At 42.5% G+C, this 20,777-nt stretch overlaps 1 protein-coding gene across 1 annotated transcript; it reads right to left on the reverse strand.

Moving 5' to 3' along the window:
• Positions 1 to 402: 402 nt before the first annotated feature.
• Positions 403 to 19,760, reverse strand: ATP8B1 (ATPase phospholipid transporting 8B1). The gene is made up of 27 exons (XM_068424353.1): positions 19,580 to 19,760; positions 17,207 to 17,304; positions 16,333 to 16,446; positions 15,728 to 15,826; positions 15,560 to 15,621; positions 15,046 to 15,118; positions 14,882 to 14,952; positions 14,409 to 14,491; positions 13,402 to 13,560; positions 13,134 to 13,222; positions 12,582 to 12,772; positions 11,672 to 11,880; positions 11,380 to 11,423; positions 11,084 to 11,240; positions 9,754 to 9,942; positions 8,888 to 9,000; positions 8,235 to 8,399; positions 7,783 to 7,894; positions 7,468 to 7,543; positions 6,828 to 6,960; positions 5,414 to 5,699; positions 4,446 to 4,669; positions 3,702 to 3,785; positions 2,720 to 2,965; positions 2,331 to 2,469; positions 1,497 to 1,627; positions 403 to 633 (listed from the first exon to the last, which is right to left on the reverse strand). Exons 1-27 carry the CDS (start codon positions 19,758 to 19,760, stop codon positions 403 to 405), a joined length of 3,759 nt encoding a protein of 1,252 aa, XP_068280454.1.
• Positions 19,761 to 20,777: the final 1,017 nt, after the last annotated feature.

Consider the following 20,777-nt stretch of genomic DNA (forward strand, 5'->3'; position numbering starts at 1 on the left):
GACGTGGCGCACCCAAGGTAACTGCTACTGAGCAGTTTGCTTTCCAAATATGAAATGTAGCTGCAGTTTTATACCAGCAGATTATTAAAATGTGAAAAAAGTTTGCAAATTCCAGGCATCACTAAAAAATAAAGATACACAGTGCTGGGTTTTCACACCCTAGCACACGCATCCTTCACTTTCACATTAAAAGAAAGCAGTTGCACAAGGAGTAGTAGCTCTGTAGAGAACTCTTGGCCTTTCTACGTTTCCAGTAGTCCAAAACCAGGAAGTTCTGTGCTAAAACATACAAATCTTCATATCCTTGTGCCATTTGTTTAAAAAAGTATCCTGAGTTTGTTTAAAGAACATTTTTCTTGTGCGATCAGTGGGATAAAAGGCTTCTCCCCAAAACGCAGTACATCAGCTAGTTTCTGGAAAACTCCTGACCTCCGTGGCGCTGCTGCCCAGGACAGCATCCAGAGGAGCCCGCTTCTTCCGAATGCTGCGCCCAGAAGCGATCAGATCAGCGTAGCCCCGCTGGTGGGAGAAGGCGTACGCAGAGCGACGGCCAGACACCCCGCGGCGAAACGCGCTCCGCCTTCGCTTCCACTGCTGCTCTTCTGCCAGGTACTGCTTGCGGTTCTTCTGAATCTTCGTGCATGCAAAGATAGATGAGTTCAGGGGTTACAAGGGAAAGCAGCTTGTTTGCGTTTAGTCTGGGGAAATAACCCGATACTTTTTTTACATCCCTAAACTGCTTAGCAGGAGGGGGCTCTTGTTTAAGTTTCATTTTGTTAGAAAGAAGAATACATGCAGTAACTCATCACTGTTTCAGGAAGGCTTCCTGTATTGTTTTGAACTTCCTTATTTTCATTTATCTTTAAACGTCTTTCATTGACTGGATTGAAGATACGTAATTAAAAGCTATTCCTGCGTTCTCACACCGACGCTTCTTTAATATCTTTTTAAACCACACGACTGCAATTTTAACTATTTCATACCCACGTGCTATTTGCCAGCTCAAGGCAGATCAGAAGCAAACACAAAACCACACACTACACTCCAACACACAACAACGGACTCCAACACAGCCCAAACAAAAACGAAAGCCAGGCCATCAGCAGCTTCAGAGCAGGTTTCTGTGGTTTTACAGAGTCAGGTGCTCAGCCAGGACAAACGATGGATTAGCCCACACTGAGCTCTGTGCTGAGCTTGTGCACGTACCTCTGCGTCCCACAGAAGCACACAAGGAAGATACTGGGAAATAAGAACACGTCAAAGTGACGCTCTGGACAGCAGAACGTCACAGCACCAGTGTCACCCAGCTAGAAGGCAGGCTCAGTCTGGCCTTTGGAAGCCCTGCTGCCACCCTCCCTGGCCACAGGACCTGGGCTTCAGTCTCGTGTAGTTCTCCGTATGCACAGTCACTTATTTGTCTCTGATATTAGCATCGATAGTGACTCCTGTAAGTAAATACATGCCAAATTAACAGAAATAATTAAGACTTCACTCACTCTATCACTCTCCGAAGGCCAGACTGTCATTGATAAGAAGCGCTGTGCCACTACAGGAAGTAAGCAAATAGCAATTGATAAAATCATGGTCAGCCAGAGGTACGGTTGTCTCAGAGCATTTGGAGCAGTTCCTAGGAATGAAAAGAGCAAAAATTAGTTTATGACATGGCCAAGTACACTAGTTATAAAACACAGATGAGATACTAAAAACCACAGCTTCCTTCCTGAGGACCAACATTCAGATATTCTGTTGTGTATCACAACATCAAGCTTTTATTCAGAGACTCTGCTATGAAGAGAGCGTAACAGGAGAGGATTTGATACAGCACTTCTATTACAACGCAGCCATGTTCATGTCAAAGCCCTTTGAGAGTTATGGGGGCTGCAAGGCAAACGCTTGGTGAGATGCATGGCTTCTGTCCTGCTTTAAAGCACGCAAAGCAAGAAAAAGCCCAAGGAGCTGCTGTCAGCACTTGGCTCTGTCTTACTTTGGGATTTAACCTTCCACTGATCAGTCAGAGCAGCCTGGCAAAATCATACCCTGCCAGATCATCACGCTCCCTTTAAGCTGCCCCACCAATTTTAACTTCGTTTTCATTTGCAAACTCCTGGGCAACATCAAGTTCCAGCTCATTTTCATGGAAAGAAAAGAAATACTCCATTAAAGCAACCTGGTCGCAAACATAAACAGAACCTTTCCTTGGAAGTGAACTAGTGTTTAACACCATCCTTTCACAGGCATCACATTCATGCCATGACATTTTGGCCACAGTCCTGCTCAAGTTACAAAGCTGCGTGAGACAGGAACAAGAAACACAAAACACAAGGACTGACCTGTGAACTGAAAGGCAGAAGGAAAGAGAACGTGGATTCCAGCACTGTGCAAGTCAAATGTGATACCAAAGTAAAGTGCAATACTCCCAAATACTGAAAAAGCATTCACAAAAGTCCAGTAAGACGTATCCAAGCCAATCTGAAAGCAAACAAAAGCTCCAAATGAGTTTATTAATTCAAGATAATGTCAACTACTCTGAAGACTGACAGCATTTTGGTCAAGTCATCTCTCATCCAGTTACATGTCAGTCAGAGAGAGAGCATCAACAGAGGAGAAGGCAAAAAAGGAAAGCTTTGTGCATATTGTTACGCTTTTAGCAGATAAATTTGGCAACGTGACCAGGAAGTGTTTTCAGAGCAACAGAGACCAGGAAGCTAAGCTTACTTGCCTGAAAATTGACGACAAATATAAGAGAAGATGCTGCTGTGACAGCAAATGACTGATAATCTGAAGGTGCTTCTCCGTCTTGTCCCATGGTTTTAAGGTAAGCTCCGTAGGGTATGAAGAAGATTATCAATGAAGTTACAGCTCCATGAAGCAAACTTAAAAAGAACTTCTTGTAGTTAAAAAGTAAATCTTTCTGTCCCAAAACATACAGTCCAGGGAACCGAAGACTCAATTTGTCGCTCACATCCTTAAAGGGGGAAAGAAAAAAAAAAGTTAGTGCAATTTCTTGTTCTCAGTGTGAGCTTTGAAGAGTAAGAAGCTCCACTATACAATATCCCCAGGGAAATGGCAGGTTTCCTTTTCAAACAGCAGTGTGGGCAGCAGCAGATGGGGGCTATCACTGCATATCCTGACTTTAAGTCTCTAATAAATACTCATGTGAGAGCTTAATTTGGTACTGAATGTATTAGCTTTTATCACCAAAGAAAGCAGACACATTGATTTGCCTAATCAGCAGGTAAGCAGTGTATGGCAACACCAGTGGAGAAGGCCAAAAGCAGTGGTCCCACTGGATTAAAACAGATGCTACACACCAAGACTTCCTGCCAAATACAGCCTTCGGAATTGTTCAGTCCTACATCTTCAGCTCAGAAGGGTGAGCACGGAATATCCTTTCCACAAAGCCACCCGTTACTGTGCTGTATGAATGATGTCACAGAATAGCAGGCACAGAAATATTTTTAACAAACTTTATTAACACTGAAGACCTCTGGCCCGATTAATTTTGGCTATTTCAATAACTCTCTACTTATTGTCTCTTGTTACCTCACACGCTGGGAAGAGGAACATATTTTTAAAAGCCAAAAAACTCGAACAAAACCCCCCAAACGCCTTGTACATAAACCAAAGCAACCAGTTTCAGTGTAATTAAAGACTTGATGTTAGATGCCTTTGGATTCATCTGTTAGTGACATGGAGAATACCTGGTCAAGCAAGCCAACTAGCAGAACCGGGAGACTGGAGTACAGTACGTTGTACAGCGTGATGAACCAGTCTTCATATGCTGTCTGCAAGAAGAGAAGGGATTTCAGGAGTTAATGATTTCTTTTTGATTGTACCTTCTCCTTCCAGTTCCTGAGAAGATTCACACACGCTCTACTATAGCATTAAATGACCCGTCTCAGTGTTTGCCTTGGCTCAAAGCTCTGCTGAAACTATTTTTAGCCTGTATTAAGCTGCCCCACTCCTTACAATCCATAGGTGTTACCTGACCTGAAACACGATCAGAACTGAACACCTCACAGTGTCAGTCTGGTTCACAGCTGCACTTGTGACTGTGATGAGCACTTGGCATCTCACACACACACACACATCTGGGAACCCTGATTTCTTTTCATGCTCTTTTTTTCCTCTGTCCTGGGCATCCACACTTCCCATCATAACAAACAGCATTAGCCTCAGGCAGGGCTGCTTGTCTGTGACTATGGCCCTGGCCCTCCATGCTGGTCCGTGCATGAGACTGACTTCGGTGTTCTGAAATCATAACAAGTGCTTAGCTTGTAACTAACTAGCTTAGTAGTTATCACCTATTCTCCTGCAGAAATTATTGATGGTAACGTCAGGTTCCCATCACTTCCCAGGTTAAGCCTTTGCTATTCTGCACTGACAAAAAAGGAAGGTCTGCTTGTTAGTGTTACATGTGAGCACACGTGTAATAACTTTCTTACCTGGGCAGAAAAGCCATTGAAGAATGAATACCAGATGTGGACTAGCGTAAAAGCAAAGTTTTTGTAGAAAAAGAATCTTAAAAACTTGCACATCCTGATGTAAGACCATCGTCCATGGACCAGCAGCAGCCTTTGGAGGTAGCGGAATTGCCCAAAAGAGTAGTCACTTGACAGGACAGCTTGCATCCCTTCTTGGCCACTGAGTCCAACTCCAATGTGGGCAGCTAAGTTAACGAAACAAACACCACACAATATATTGAACGAAGGCAGAGGAACAACATGACGCAGGGCAAATCTTCTGTCGGTGCCTATTCTCTGCTTCTGCCCCATTTTATTTCTGTATCCAGCACAAAGGCTGCGTTAAAGACTAATACAACAGTGCATGAGCCTGTCCTTGCCCTGTTATTTACTGCTCATGTCTCCACCATCACTTGGATTCTCAGTGCTTGTTCTGTCAGAAATGGAAATTTGACCAAGGGAGAACTAAGCAATGAGACAGAGCAAGCAAACCCTGAACCAACTGGCCAGTGTTACAAACACACTCCTAACATAAACCATATCCCAAAGTTTATTTCTCAGGGGGATTTCTCAGGAAGCGGTTCAAAGAGCATCACCGGTTGCAATACAGCACGGCTAATGCCTCCAAGCCAGGGGCTGCTAAGCTATTGCTTTGTCCTTTATATTACACTTTTGTAACCCACAACACGGTAGCAGATGTAATTCAAGTCCTGCTCAGGGAACATCTACAGAAAAAGCTAAAATAGCAGCAAAAACCACTAACCATTTCATAAAGGGCTTCCTCAGAAAGGGAAAGCGCAGGCACGGAAGCTAGCAAAGCCCACGGAACGTTAACGTGGGCAACGAGACAGATGGTAGAGTCTTCCGAACAGAGAGCGACAGCGAAGAGACTGCAGAAGAATGCCCAGAAGAGATCTTCCCTACTGAGAGAGGTTTTACAGCTGCCTTACTTTTAATCATGTTTACATCATTGGCACCGTCCCCGATAGCCAGAGTAATAGCTTTCTTGTACTTCTTCACCAGCTCCACCACCATGGCTTTCTGCTTCGGAGTCACTCGACAGCAGATCACAGCCCTGCATTCACAGGCCAGATCAACAAAGTTCTTCTGCTGCTGTTCCTTGTAAGCTTCAGCCCTTCTTCTCTTCTCGGTTTGTTGCTTCTCCTCTTCTGCTGTTCTGGGGAATTTCAGTTTAAGTTTCTTTTTCTTCTTTTTCTTCTCTAGCAGGATTTCATTCTGTGTAACAAAAATAATTTATGTTCCCTTCCGCACTATTTCAAATGGCACTCCAAGTACTGCCTGTACAACACATTTATTATGCTCCCATCATCCATTTATAGCATTTCAATAAAATGCTCATGCAGAGGAGAGAACAAAGAGCCACAGAAACAGTGAAAAGAATGTACTTGGTGAGATTAACAAAGGCAAAATGCTTGTACTTACTGTCACAGCACTTCCTGCAGAGTTTAAAGGACTATTTCTTCTGATGGGAGACAGAAAGCATTCTGGTAGCTAAACTTCTCTCTCTCCTATTTGCTCATCTCAAAGGAAGCACGACCATGCCCAACACACATGGAAGTGTCCTGTAAACACCCGCGCTGGCTCTGGGGCCGTTCAGCTGGAGTAGGGGGTAACAGAGACCTGCAATTTTATCTGATGCTCCTGCGAGGTTACCTTTAGGCATCCCCAGCCTGCTTCCTACACCTTATACGCGGCTGTACGTTTCTTTATTCAAATAAAGGTTTAGGGCTGGAACACCGAAACGTGGCAGATGGTCCTTAGCTGTTCACTGTTTCCCCTTTGCAGGTGTCTGTAAGAGCAGCCTGCCGACAGGGTGGTCGTAGTCACTGAATTACCACTAGTCCCCTCTCTGCTAAAAGCTCTTTTCTGCTTTCTAAGCTCCTGTGAGAGCACTACATTGCAGGACCGAGCAGGAAACCTGTCTGTTGTTTCTACCCCTTCATTTCCACCTCTCATTTCAAGCACGACTTCTGTGTCTATACTGAAGCCGTGCATCCTGTCGTGCTGGCAGTATCTCTCTCTCTCATTTTTTTTTCTATTAGACCAGAATCCCCATGAAGAATAAACACGTTGAAACACCAGACTGTGCTTTTGCAGGGGCTTGGCTTTACTTTGATGGCAGCTACCAGGGTGATGGGAAAGGCCCAAGACATTCCTTATTTTCTTGAGCACTATTTTCAACCTTCAAAACCAAGAATATTTCTGAACATAAAATCAAACAGAGGTGTTCAACTGACGGCACAATGGCAAAAGAATTTTCATTGATTTGTCCTCAGTGAAGGACACTGACTTGGTGGTACTCCCAAAATCTCAAATACAGAGGAGAGTATCTTTCATACATACCAGCCAGGAGCCGGTGATTATTAAAGCACGATCTCTACTGCCCTGGGAGGAGGGCTCGTTCATTCTTAGAGAGGAATGTGTACTCGATCCCGCTCTGTTCCTCTGGTTTTCCAGCCTCGTTTGAAGAAGAGCACTGGAACGAGAGGTGGATACTGTTACAGAAGAATCAAGGCGAAGCTTTAAGCTACATCAGTCCCAGACTGAAAACCTGCGTATAGGAGCACAGGACAGCGTGAAAGACCAGCTGGGTAATGCTGAGTTCAGGGACAGGCAGGAGAGCAAAACCTGGCAACTACTCAAGATCTGGACTAGGGAGAGACCTGCTTAGCCCACTCCAGGTGGGCTCCAGACTTGTCTGAACTACAGGACAGATTTAATGTCAACAGTTGTTGACCTAAAACATATAACCTCCTGCAAATAGGATATCACCACCTTTACCCACAATTAAGAGGTTGCCTGGTAAAATTACAATTCCATAAAAAGCAAAGAAACAGACAAGGTACAGCTGAACAACTGCCAAGCAATACTGTTCAGACATTGAAGAGTCACTGTGGGATAAACCAGCGTTACTGCTGGGTTAATTTTAAAAATTGAACATTTTTAATGCCCACAAAAGAAATCCTTTATGCTTTTCACTTGCCTGATATCTTCTCCATAGCAGATTGTTGTTTCATCTGTTAAGAGTTCACATGAAAATCCAATATTTTCAGCAGTTTCTACAATAAAAAAAAAACAAGAGAAAAGTATTTACTTAAAGTTCTGTCATCAGTAACTGTTGGGAGCAGCCAGAAGTACCTGAAGTCCTCTTCAGTAATTTTTAAAGTTATGTTTCAGTATGAGAAGCTCCCTTTCATTACCACAATGTGGATGAACAGGAAAAAAAATCACACACAGCCCAGAGAAGCTGGGGGAATACTTGTTAATTTGCTAGCTCTTTGGCTGTAAGTAAACCCACCTTTTTTATCACCAGTAAGCACCCAGATTTTAATGTCTGCTTTTGAAAGCCTGGAAATAGTTTCTGGAACTCCATCCTGGAGCTTGTCTTCAATAGCTGTCGCACCGAGCAGCTGGAAGATATTTGAAATACAGGTATGTAGTAGGATAAACACGTGTAGAAAACTGATTAATTTTCAGTAGAGAATGAAACTATTTTGGATATGTCTTCAAGCTAAGGTCCAGCTCAAGCTAAGAATTCAGTAAGGCAAACTCTTGCATATAGAAGTGACCACACTGAAATAACACATACTAAAATACATTTCCCTTCACTCTATTAACCTCTAAAGTAAAATACTAAAAAGACCTAAATCAAAATGTCCTAATAAACAAGGATAATTTATTTTCAAAAAGATGTGTTTCTTCTTATATAAGAAGAATAAAAGTGCACTGAAAATTTAAAGCTTGACTTACAATCAAGTTTTTTTCTATTTCCTCATATACTTTGTCCAGAGCTTCATCACGATTAGTTGTAGCCACACTGGCCTCCACAAACTTTTTATTCCATGCTTCAAATTCACCATGACTGATGTCTCTATAGCACAGGCAGAGTGTCCTAAGAGTTTCATTTGCAAAAATCTGAAAAATAATTAAAAAACCCACATCTCCACAAAAGGAAACTCTTCACTTGCAATCCAAACATAAGAGTTAAGGTCATAAGCATTCGGTAAGTCTGAGAGAACAAATCTGACTGCACAGTTAGCCCTGGGCATTTCAGAAATGCCAACAATTAAGCTATAGCTGACAAGGCAGTCTGAACTGAAAGACTAAAGAGGTGACAAATAAAACAGAGTGTAGTGGTCTGGAACACTGACAACTATGGAAAAAAATTGCATGTGGACAAAATTTAAGTTCACTTCTCATGAAAAGACAATGAAGGCATTTTTAAGAACTTGCATGAAAACTTTTATTGCTTTGGTTATCTCTGAGGCTTGGGATGACTCGTAGAACCAATTATAGGTCTGCATTTGTTTTAATAGCTTAGGAAAAGGAAATTAATAAAATTAGATTACAGTAAGCAATAAACAATTTTTAATTTAAAAACAGCATATGAAATACAAACGTACATCTAGTGCTTCTTCTGTAGCTTCTCTCTTTAGATTCCTTGGGTGCAACCGTTCGTAAATCACTGTATCAGCTCCCTTACAATACAGCCTTATATTTCCACCCGATTCTCTTACTGTGAAATAAAATACAAGAGGTGGGACAAAATGTTAGAGTACATTTAAATAAAATTATAGTTGCAGATTAGATTTTTCAGTCGACTGCTGTAAGTACCAGAACTACAAGATCATGTTTCTTCTTCATCATCTCTAATATTGCTCAATTAAGTAACTTGGTTGACAAGTGCATTTCTTCTTCTCTTTCATGACAGGAGAGGGTATTTAAAAACTTCCAAGGATTATGTTTTTATAGTGGTTCATATAGTATTAACATCTCACTTGCCCATAGGAGCTGGGCAGAGACATATGCTGGAGATATGGTGCACCATAATTATAGAGATCTGTTGTTTTTAAGGCTGATTCATGACCGACTTCTTTAAAGATAGTTAAAATCAAAGCTAAAGAGCTATTTATACCCCAGCCTGCATACCGAGTGTTCCAGTAGCTAGAGGAACATACAGCTTGTTTGTTCTCTGGCAAAAAGGGAATAAATCATCTTTGCAGCTTTTCTTCAAGCTTCTACTAAAGGGATCCAAGATTGTGTTCAGCAGAGGCCGCGTCTGAACACCAGGAGTGTCTAGTGGACACGTTTGCACCTAATTCCAAAGCCTCTTTTTTGCTGTCCAGAGCTACGTGGGTTAAAATCTATCACAGGACTGTGTGTTACACAGCCATAATTCTTGACTTCAAACCACTTCCCTTGCACTTGCTTTTTCACCTATGAAATTCCAAGTGACCCTTTCTATAAAGGTTGGTTGTACGCAGCTTACCGATGACAGACATCCGTTTTCTATCGCTGTTGAAATCCAAGATAGCGAGGACATCGTAAGTTCTTTCAATCCCCATTTCACTTATAGTGATGGTGTTTTGTGTGCGTGAAAGAAAAACGTAGCCAAAGTTTCTGGCTGCTGTAACCAGGGCCCCTTCATCTGGGGAAGCCGCTTGGTAGTTGAGCTGACCTGTATCGTGGGAACAGTGAAAAGGAGAGAAAGACAGGGTATGCCTGGGCATCACGGGGCACTCGGACACCACAGCTGAAATACACCCATTCTTTAGAGTAATCGAGCGCTGGACATGCAGAGTCCTTTCCCTGTCTGAAGTGGGGTCTAATACACTGCTGCAGCACCCGACAGCAGTGCACACAGAGAAGTACACCCACCCCCACACCCCCCCCCTGCTTTTTATTACGTGTACTTGCCAAATGGGATAAGCCACCGAACCCTCTTCCCTCCAGGTATAAAAGCAAAATCTGTAACTTCTCTGTCTTAAAACAAATAAAACTTAATTTCTCTAATACATCCAATTTAAGCATTTCCAAAGGAAGTTCCAAAAGACAAACCCTTGGCCACAGACACCAATATAACGTAGTGAAAACAACCCCAAAAACAATAGTAGGAAGAGCAAGAAAGGACAGGAGACTGCCGGTTCCACAGAGATCTCACAAGGATGGGAGTACAGCAATATCACTCTTCCATGTTTTAATTGAATCTTCCAACCTTATTTTTCACATTCACAAATAGCCATTCACCTCTAGATTTAGTTTCTGTCACATTTTTGTTGTTTATTTCAGTTATTTGCTGCCAATACTCTTAGGACAGACATACATGATTTGTGTACGTCTATGGGGCTGTGAGTCAAGGAGCAAGAGCATGAAGCCCTCGTGCTGAAAACACTTGTTTTTCCACACTGAAAACAAGCTTCCAAATGTGTTTGTACTTTGACCTGTGTATGTGGAACCAGAGACTATGGCAGCGTCATTATCATTTTATTTGAGGTTTATGCTTTTGAGATTTTAAAGACGTATTTGAACAAAAAGACCCGTAACATCAAAACACAAGACTCCTGTATAAACTGTTCCCCTGCCTTTCTAAACCTGCTGTTAAGGTGCACATTTGCCACAACTGTAACTGTCAAAGACAGTCCTCCTTCCATAAAGGGTCAGATAAATTCAGCACCAGCTCTTGCTTTTGTTTAATTTAACAGAGCAGCGTAACACTCGTCCTCACTTACGGGATCGGCAGTAGTTTTGGACCCCTCCCTTGTGCAATTGAATTTGAATTACTGTTTCCCTTACACAAGAAGAAAACCAAACGTACTCACCATCACAAGTGTCAACCATGACTGTGTGACAAATGGCGAGCAGAAAAAAGAACTTCTGGATTTCTGGCTCCTTCCCGGATTTTATCTGCTCTATCAGATAGTGATCATAGAACGAGAACTTTCCATCTGCGTACACGTTCCAGCTGAAATCCACCTGCTGCTTAGAAGACAAGAGAGTTTGAGTTATCTCATGTGCAGTTGCTTTGTGCCTACCTGCACCTCTTCACACTTCGGCACAGGAACGTTCCCTGTTCTACAGGCTGTAGGGACTTCAGCGCCACGTCGGGCCAACCTACCTCTGGGTGGCTCTGACGCTGCCCCGCTCCGTCCCGCCAGTCTCCTGCAACGCCAGCACCAGCAGTTAGAAGGCTCAGGGCAGAAGAATAAAGTTTTTACAACTCATTCACAACGTAAAAAATACATAGGATATCTACTGCACTAGAATAGCTCAGATTTTAGAAAAAGCAAGTTCTTTCACAGCTGCAGCACCTTTGTATACCAGCGACAGCAAAGCAAAGATAAGAAAAAAAAGCTCCTGTGCTAGCCATGGTTTTCACTACAGGGCGCAGCAGCGTGGCGCAGACTTACCGTATCTTTGGCCATTTATACAACATTTTTTAAACATCATGATGTTCTGGGTAAGCGTTCCTGTCTTATCAGAGAAGATGTAGTGGATCTGCCCCAGCTGCTCGTTCAGCGTGGTGGTTCTGGCCTTCGCGGCCGTGTCCTTCTCAGGGTAATACATTTGCAGGTCCCAGTTTATGAAATAACTTTGGCCCAAACGAATCACTTCGACGCTAAATGAGATAAAATGAATTTTCTCACTCCCAGCTGCATCTCATATTTCAAAGTCATTACATATTATCAGATCCAGGGCACACTGACTATCTTCCAGGACTCAAATTGCTTATATAGCCCAGCAGCTTACAAAACAATTACATTTATCAGCACATTACAGAGCACCATCACCCCACTGATGTCAGACCACACAGCTCAGCTTCGACACCACGCAGTAACTGGGGAAAAGCCTCTACTGCCGTATCAAGCCAGAAGTATCAGTGGTGCTGCTCCCCTAACAGACAGAAATCCCACTGGGGAATAGCATTTGAAGTACAATTTGGAGAAGAGCAGGTAGGAGGCTGGATGACTTCAAATATGTTACAGACAAGTTTGTCAAAGGTAAAATTACTCAGACTTCATGGAGCAGTAAGGCCTCTCTTTTGAAAATAAATCTGGAAAATATGATTTTTCCATTTTATTTTTTTTTTTCCAAGTACTTTCCTTCATGCACTGTGACTGCAGAATTAGACTGAGAAGTTAAATGCCAGTAGGATCAATTTTGTCAGAGATCACTGCATGGAAGAATTTTTTCCTTAGTCAGAGCATAGAGCAGATATGCTTAATACTGTATATATAAAAAAAGCTTGATATCTTTAAACTCTGAGTCAAAAGATCCTTGATCACCAGCTCAGCTATTAAAGGCCAAGGTATTACCTACCTCACATAGAGCGAAATGGGAACCATGGTGTTCAGAACAATGATATACCCCCAAAAGTTAAGAAAGCCACGATACGGAGGACTGAAGTCTTGTCCATCGTAGAGGTACCATGACGAGTTGCCGACCTGCTGCTCCCAGTAAGTGTGCCCGATGGCAAGGCCAGCCGACAGCAGGATGAGGACAACAAAGATCTACGTGTACACACAGAGGCTGGTGACACTTCAGAAACATTCCCTCAACTTACATCCCAAATCTCCATGTACAAAACAGAATATTACAGGTTTAGTGCAGACAAGCAGAAGCACCTGCAGCACTGGGTTTGAAGCATTTTTCTGCATCACGTAGGCTGCCCTACACCTGCAGTTTAGGTTGCAGATTTCACCAACAGCCAGCACCTTTTTAGATACCCTCCTACTTCATCACAACTCATCAGGTCAAAGCAAAGTGGAAACATACTTATTAGACCAAAAGGAAAAAAAGTTTCCTAAATTTGTATTCACTATTCACTTTAAAATGAACTCAAACATCTGAATTTTAAACAAAAAGGCTTACAGTATAAACCATGTAATTCATAAGGCAGTCAATTTTTGTCCTTTTAAATCTCGTCTTTCCACTATTCTTCATTATTTTTGTATCAGCACCTAAAAATAAAGAGAAAAAAAAAAAAGGAAAGATACAATATGCAAACAAGTGCTAGTATTACTGTTTCCCAAAACTGGGACATAAAACACAGCCGATGTTTCCAAGATGAAGATGTCATTTCACTCTACAGGGCATGCTTTGAGTTGGTAAATATTACACGTGTTCAATTCAGAAATACCTGCAAATATGACCACTCCGTGGCAGAAGTCTGTATTCCTGATTTTACATCCACGTAATAAAATCTTATCAGCATCCAGTGAATAACTTGTGTTTCTCCAGAATAATGTTCCTGCAAACTTATCCAGTCGGTTATTAGGTTCTTCACATTCAATCAGACCTAAAAAATTTGGAGGAGAATGTGTTAAGTATACAGCAGTTAAATAAGAGTATTGATTTGTACCCACCACAGAAGCAGTTTTACTTCATGAGGTTGTTCTTTTGAGAAAACGAGTGTTCTGAATAAACAATTTATTTGAAATGTATGGTGTACAAACAGTCCGTGCTGTATTGCTGGTATTTTAATATGGTATCTTAGGGTGGTATTTTGCTTTCCAGATTGAAATAGCAGAAAGAATTCATTTCTGCACCAAGACCGGCACACACAGCATTTACTGCCAAATAGGGCGCTTTTTTCACCAGGAACAGTCCCTACTTGGTTACTTCTCTGTGGCACTCTGTTTTAAGTGTTTTGTGTGGTTTTTTTTTTCCTTTTTTGGTTTTTTTTTTTGGGCATTTGCAATTTTAGGAGTGCTAAAAAAATTCAGCTTGAGATAAAACTGTCTCAGATCTCAGTAAGAGAAGGGATTCCTGCCCTTCAAGTCTCCATAACACGCACACAAAGCGGCTAGTTCATAATGATAAATATGAAAACGACAATAAAAGATATTTTCCAGACCCAATCCCAACAGCAAACAGTTTTTTCCACAGGAAACAGGCAGGCAAACACTAATACAGGGCTCCTCCATCTCTACTCAGTTTGCCATAGCTCATTCGTGGCAAAGGTCTCATCTTCAGACCGACTCTGCAACTTGCTTATGCTGCCTCCCGACAAAAGCCAGGGAGCCACTAACTCCCAAATAACAAGCACCACTGGCCACACTTCCCTCCCCACGCACGTTTTATTTACTTGTACTGAAAACTGCTTGAGCAACATTTGAATGGTTGTAAGAATGTAACTGTACAAACCATTGAAGTCTGCCATTGCGCTTTCTTCTTGAAGATATCTGTGTGTTACCTCGAGGGCCATCTTGAATTTTAAGTTGGTCTCACTAAGAAGAAAAGATAAAAAGGTCATTTCATTAAAAACATGATGCTGTAAGTCATTGTTTTTAAGATCACTAAAGGTTGAGTGAGGAATACACCACTCATTTGGAAAAACTAAGGTTTCTCCTCATTAGGTGAAGCCTGTATCATTACAGACTTCTCTAACAGAATCCAGCACTGGCTTTTTTGACAACATGAACTAAAACATATTTACAAAGCAACATGACAGAGACAGAAATATTTATGCTATCTAAGCAATTTCTATGAAAAACTTCCACAGAGAAATACGTATTTTTGTTTTCCCACTGACAGGGAACTAGAAAAGCTTAAAATCATAGAAAAGTCCAGGCTGGTAGAGACCTCTGGTAATCAACGGTCCTTACATAGAGCCTTACCCATCTAGTTCAGCTGTCTCTACATAGCAGAGACTGTTTGGTTCTGAGCTGGACAGCAGCAAAATGTCAGCCTAGAAAAACAAATAAATAAGCACCAAATAAATCCAACTCAAGATTCACACAGAACTCTCTAGAAACGTAAAACAAATATCTAAAGCACTTACAGGAACGAAAGTATTTTTCTTCAGACGAATGATATCACCAACTTTAATATATTTCCATTTTGTGTTTTTGAACCTAATATCAAGATAGTTTAATAATTATTACTATTTAATCTAGAACACTATGCACTCTATAAATCTTGAAATATTGAACTTTCCTTAGTACAAAAACATTGCATCTTGGTAAGGTGTGTTTTTTCTTTTTGGAAACTGCAATCTAGTTGGGGGTCTGGAACTTAGATGTCAACCTACCTCTTCTCTTCCCTCTTCACCTATATATGAATTTCTCTCCTTCTCCCAAAGGAGTTGCTCTTAGCACAGATTTAGTGCCACGGAATTAAGTTTAAATTACTCCCTTTGGCAATTTTCTTCCAGTTGGGTTTTCACATAGACATGTGGAACAGTAGAGAACAAAAAGCTGAACTTTCCCTGTCATCTATGGTTTAAGGTCTGTGATAAAACTTAGTAACAAGGCAACTAACATTGCTTACAAAGTCAAGAAGGGAACAGTACAAACCTTCCATCCCTGATGACTTCGCACGTCCTGTTATTAACCTCGTTGTCCATCCTGTGACGAGCCTGAAAACCAGGAGCAGAGAATGTACTCCCTACTGCACATCACAGCTAGAGAAATGAACAACACTGGGGGTTTTTGCTTTTAATATTAACAAAACATGTTTCTTACAATGTCATCCACTAGGTCTTTGACTGCAGTTATTCCCAGCACCAAGAGCAAGGGCACCAGTGTTGTATACCATGACAGGGTAGTTATTTGGGGAATCAACTACAAAAGACAAATAAAATCAGTTCAATACAGGACTATCAACCAAGCTCAGTTTGGAGACACTTAATAGTGATCTGACTATAAGATAAGAGAACCAACACATCAGAGAGAGTTTTCAGTCAGGTTGTGAAGATGAGCAAACTCTCAGGGGAGAGTTTGACATTGGCTGATCTTTAACAACTGTAGTTGCTTTTCTGTGGGAGCTTCTGATTCATGAGTGGAACTTAAAGCCATTACGTTTTACAGAGTAAAAGAAATATCTTTTCCCCACGAAATTCATGAACTCAGCAACTAGTTCATCCCAGCTAATACAAAACTAGTGTAGGTTTTTCCAGATTTCTGGTAAGATGGGCTTCGTTTCTGTAGTAGTTCAGATACGGTCTCTTACAAAGTACCCTGCAATTTCCTGACAGGACAGCACTGAATTGTGTCCCGAGTATTATTCAGGTCAGTAGATTAGCACCTCAAATTCACTTCACAGTTAGTATTCTCTCTGTCTTTCTTACCTGCAAAATGAAAAGAACGAGGAAATAGAAGTTGGCCACTCTTTTAAACTGTTCAAACAGATTCAGTGGTAAAAAAGTGATAGCGTTGTACTTGTATGTCTTAATTGCATTTCCCTGTTGAGGAAAACCAAATGTCATTGACAACAGCAGATTCTTCTTACATTACAAATGTACAATGCGTATTTTTAAGTGAAGTATTTTACTAGTCAAATCTTTCCTATGAACTTTGTTAGAGTTGTACCTTTCCTCAACAGTTTAACATGGGTCACAGTCTTAATGAAATGAGGCAAAAAAGGGCTGTTTCACTGACATTAACACACCCCAAAAAGCATCTCGGGCTGAAGCTTTAGCTATCCTGAGGACTACAGGGCATTGCACAGCCCCAGTGTGGGAAGGTTACAGCCTTTGCCCAGGTAAATGGCACCGTGCACGTGGCACTGCCAGACGAGCACAGAGAAGGGGAGGAAGCTTCAGCACTCTCCTCTTCCTAGGCAATCTTCTCTGTAATGCTCTCCCAGTCTAGCTTAATCAGGATATTGCTTAGTACTACACTGAGATTTCTTGTATGAAAGATGACACCTGTGCAGATGTTTGTAACAGCCACAGATAAAACAGTTGAGCAGATAAAACTCGGAATTTGGACCGAGGACACCTGGCTTCTGATTCTCTATCTCATCTTAAACAAGTCTCTTGATACCTTGATTTGCCATTCACAAACCCAAAACCAGTTATACTTCCCCACCTTTGATGGAAATCCTAAGTTAATTGTGGCTTTTACACTAACCAGCAGTGGCTGGAAAGATCTTACCAAGATTAAGGAAATATTCACCCTGAGAAGTACTATTAGCATATAAATGAGATAAAGAAAACTTACTGCATATTTGCTTTTTTTGAAGCACAGAAATATCGTTCTCTTAAAGCGGGGCTGTTCGTAGAAGTGTTCATCATTTGCTTTAACTTGCCAGCTGCAGTCTGGAACAGACAGGGCAAAACGAGTCAACACCTGACTGTTACAAACGAGAGAACAAATCCACCAGTTTCAGGTTCTCTCCCAAATGCCATCTTTAAAGGTACTTTCAATTGGAACAAGACTGGTACCTGCTTTTTAGAGACTTAAAAAAAGGTTTTCAAGACATTTCCAGGCTATTTGTCTTTATTATCAATTACAATATAATTTGAGGTAGGAAGAAGTGCTGATTAACAATTTGGAAGTTCTATGAGAAACTGAAAGCCTATCAGAGTAATATTTATTCATTCTAAATTCCCTTCTTTCCCCTCTTTTGGTTTGCTTTTGTTACACCTGGGAAGCACTAAGCACCCGAAACAGGGTTTCTCAGTCTAGAAATGAACAGGTTCACTCAACTTTTGAAAACAACTATTTCATATAACCATACTGTGCAACGGTTTTCATTTGCAACCATAAAAAACAGTAAAAATCTGAAGCGATCATTTTATCTCTTCAGCCATCAACTTTGTTTGATCGCTTGAAAACTCAGGAATATGAATTGCATTTTGCAGTGAACTGTAACAAAACTAAACAAGTAACGCCTGCAACAGCCTTCTGAAGGTTTGGAGCATAAGCTGATAAAATTGCTTGCAAAGCAGCCGAGCAATCTTGCCTCCTTCTGTCACCCTTTAGTATCTGGCATTTAAAACATGACTTGACATACAGCCTCCCTAAGGAAACAGTTTCTAGAAGACTTACTAACAAACCATCCATCTCCACCTTAAGGTCCCCATCGTTAATCTAAGCCCTACAAAGACCACCTCTAAGTGGGGTTCATCTAGCACATGCACCACTTTTGGCCGACCACGATTTACTGCCAGAATGACTCCTGCTGCCATCTTCCATGCCCCCTCTTTCCCTCCCAGATCCTTCAGATCCCTTTCCTGCCCTCCAGCCTGCATCACCCATAGCCCTATTAATCCTGCGACCCACACCCATGCCCACATCAAAGAAAACTCCCGCTGAACCCATTCAGCAAGTTTTTAAGCCAGCTCACGTGAGCGCTTTGCCTGCCCGGGAAGGACGAGGCAGACAGGATTTTGAAATCCAGCTTTCCTGACTCATCAGCCAAGTATCTCCCCCTTTTCTCCAACCCACAGTAATTGTCCTTAATGGGTGCTCTTTTTGGTTTCATGGTGCTGCCAGTCACAGGTTTGAGCTGCCTTATGTAAAATTTACCAAAAAATTACTGGAGAACTAAGTAATAAGCATTACTGAAGTGCATTATTATTAATGCTTATTAATAATAAGCATTAATACTGCGACTACGAAATAAAATATCTGGAGAAAAAAAAAGAAGGGGGAGAGAGGAAAGAGAGCAACAGTCATGATGAGAACTCAAGACTGACAGATGATGAGAGGCTAAGACAACTCTTTTATAGGCTATGTCACTTTGGTCATCGTAAAAAAACCCCAAACTAAACGTGTAATAGGAGGTTATAAAATGAAAACACGTACTAGGTGGTTATAAAATGAGAGGTGATCAACTGTTCCCTGTTGCCACACAAACAGGAAGAAATCTATATACATTAAACAGGCGGTGGTTAAATAAAAAGTACTCGCATTGCAACACTGAAAAAAAAAAGGTATGTAGGGGAGTTACAGACTCTCCTTGGGCAGGAGTTAAGAGCAGGTATGTCTAACCCATGCCAGAGGTTCCTCCCATTTCTGTTTCTACGCCGGCGGCAGCGCACAGGCTGCACTTGTCGGGTTTCTTTGAACTCCTCCTCCTCACCTGACCTCTCTGCGATTCTGGAGTACTGCAAACAAAGAAAACAGCAACGCTACAAAATAAGCAGCGGGGCTGAAAGCTAATCTGTGCAAGGCTTGGAAAGCAGAGGTACGTGCAAACCAACTGACTGAACACAGCAGGCTGGCGCATGCTGGTTCCAGTTTCCAGGTGATGGGGAGGACAGGTATGTGAAGCTCTGATCGAGCAGTTCCCAGACCACAGGCTGTACATCTAGGGCCTGCCTTCATTAAGATGAGGTCACCATGCAGCTCATCAGCTCTACGCAACAAGCAGCGGCACAGAACGCTGGTCGCAGATTGGAACGAAGCTGCTTCTCTTTCTGACATCTGTTAAACTGAATTGCCATCAATTGCTCCTCCACCGGTTCAGATAAACCATTCTAAATCCTACCTAAGTGTAAGCGCAGAAATCAAACTGATCCACGCATGGCTCAGCCTCTGTGTTCAGGATCACCTGCTACACAAACCAAGTTTCTGGCATGACGTTACCTTTTTTCAACGGCTCTCGGCTCTCCTCAGTGCGACTGTTGATTCGGTTTTGTCCCGGTTCAACCGCAGGCTGCTGACTGTCCAACTCGTCCTCCGTTTCATCGTCACTGTATGGCATCACCTCATCGTTAGGCTGGGAATCCTCATCGAAGGTGGTCTCCGAATCCCTTTCCAAGATCATGCTGCCAGCGCCCTGCAAGCATTTTATACAAGTTGGGGGAAGGAGTTAACATAGCAAGTGCTGGAAGCCACGTCTCTGTAATTTTACTCTGTTGATGCTGGTCACCAAAAACCACATTTGAAACCAGTTTCCCTGGCAGAGCGCAGAGCACGGGCTGGGTTTTCAAGCACAGACCAGAGTCATGAAGCAGTTATTTTCACAGCAAGTCCTTCATTAGCGTTCTGCTGTATGTAATTAACACGTGCTCACACAGCAGACCAAGGAACGCCCTGCGCTCGTGACGCAGCACACCTTGAGTGGGACGTAGGAATTGGGGAGCCCGCAAACACCCGACTCCCAGTGGCCCAGCTTGGCCACAGTGGGGCAAGGCACTGGGCCAGCACGAGCCACGCCATCAAGGGTTTGGGTCATGCAGCTGCTCCTCCATCCCGGTGTGCCCAGTCTCACCCAAACCAGCCCTCACTTCCTCTCCCCTCCCCGCAGGCTGAACGTCAGCATGTCCCATTGCAAGACCCCACATCTTGGGTGTCCAAATACCCGAGGAAGTTTATAACTCGTTTGTGGTTCGACACACGAGACCAGTCAGCTGAAGCTGTGATGTGCGTGTGCATCCCTCTGCCTGAAGCTTTTCAGAAAGCGCATGTGCTCCCTAACCCTTGAGCACCAGCATGTTATCTCCCAGACTGGAGTCTCCACTTTCCATAGAGTTGATTTAAACTATAGCTCTTGACCCTGGACCTGCCTCATCACCGTGGCACTGCCTTATGGCCTGGGCTCCGGTTGGACCTGGCCACCGTCTCAGGGTCTGTCCCGCTTGCTCTCCCATGGGGAGCAGCCCTGCTGCTGCTGCTCCCTGGCAATCCTAAATAAACTCAAGTTAAAGGATCACTGAAGCCAAGTAACAACGTGCACAGCAGCGAGCTACCAAGTGCCCGTCTGTTGACCCAGCTGGCAAAAAGCCCCTGTTCTTGTGAAGGAAGGGCAGTGCCACCCCATACCCTGTTGCTAACAAACCCA

Source organism: Nyctibius grandis, assembly GCF_013368605.1.
Source record: "Nyctibius grandis isolate bNycGra1 chromosome W unlocalized genomic scaffold, bNycGra1.pri SUPER_W_unloc_2, whole genome shotgun sequence".
NCBI lineage: Eukaryota > Metazoa > Chordata > Aves > Nyctibiiformes > Nyctibiidae > Nyctibius > Nyctibius grandis.

What these genes read in the sequence shown, in the direction of transcription:
- ATP8B1 (XM_068424353.1), bottom strand. Translation starts at nt 19,760, where the DNA reads ATGATCTTGGAAAGGGATTCGGAGACCACCTTCGATGAGGATTCCCAG. An exon ending in GAGACAGCTGAACTAGATGG is followed by an intron (nt 14,492 to 14,881) that starts GTAAGGCTCTAT and finishes TTTTCTTCTTAG; the next exon opens with TGAGACCAACTTAAAATTCA. An exon ending in GGCCTTCGGAGAGTGATAGA is followed by an intron (nt 634 to 1,496) that starts GTGAGTGAAGTC and finishes GCATGCACGAAG; the next exon opens with ATTCAGAAGAACCGCAAGCA.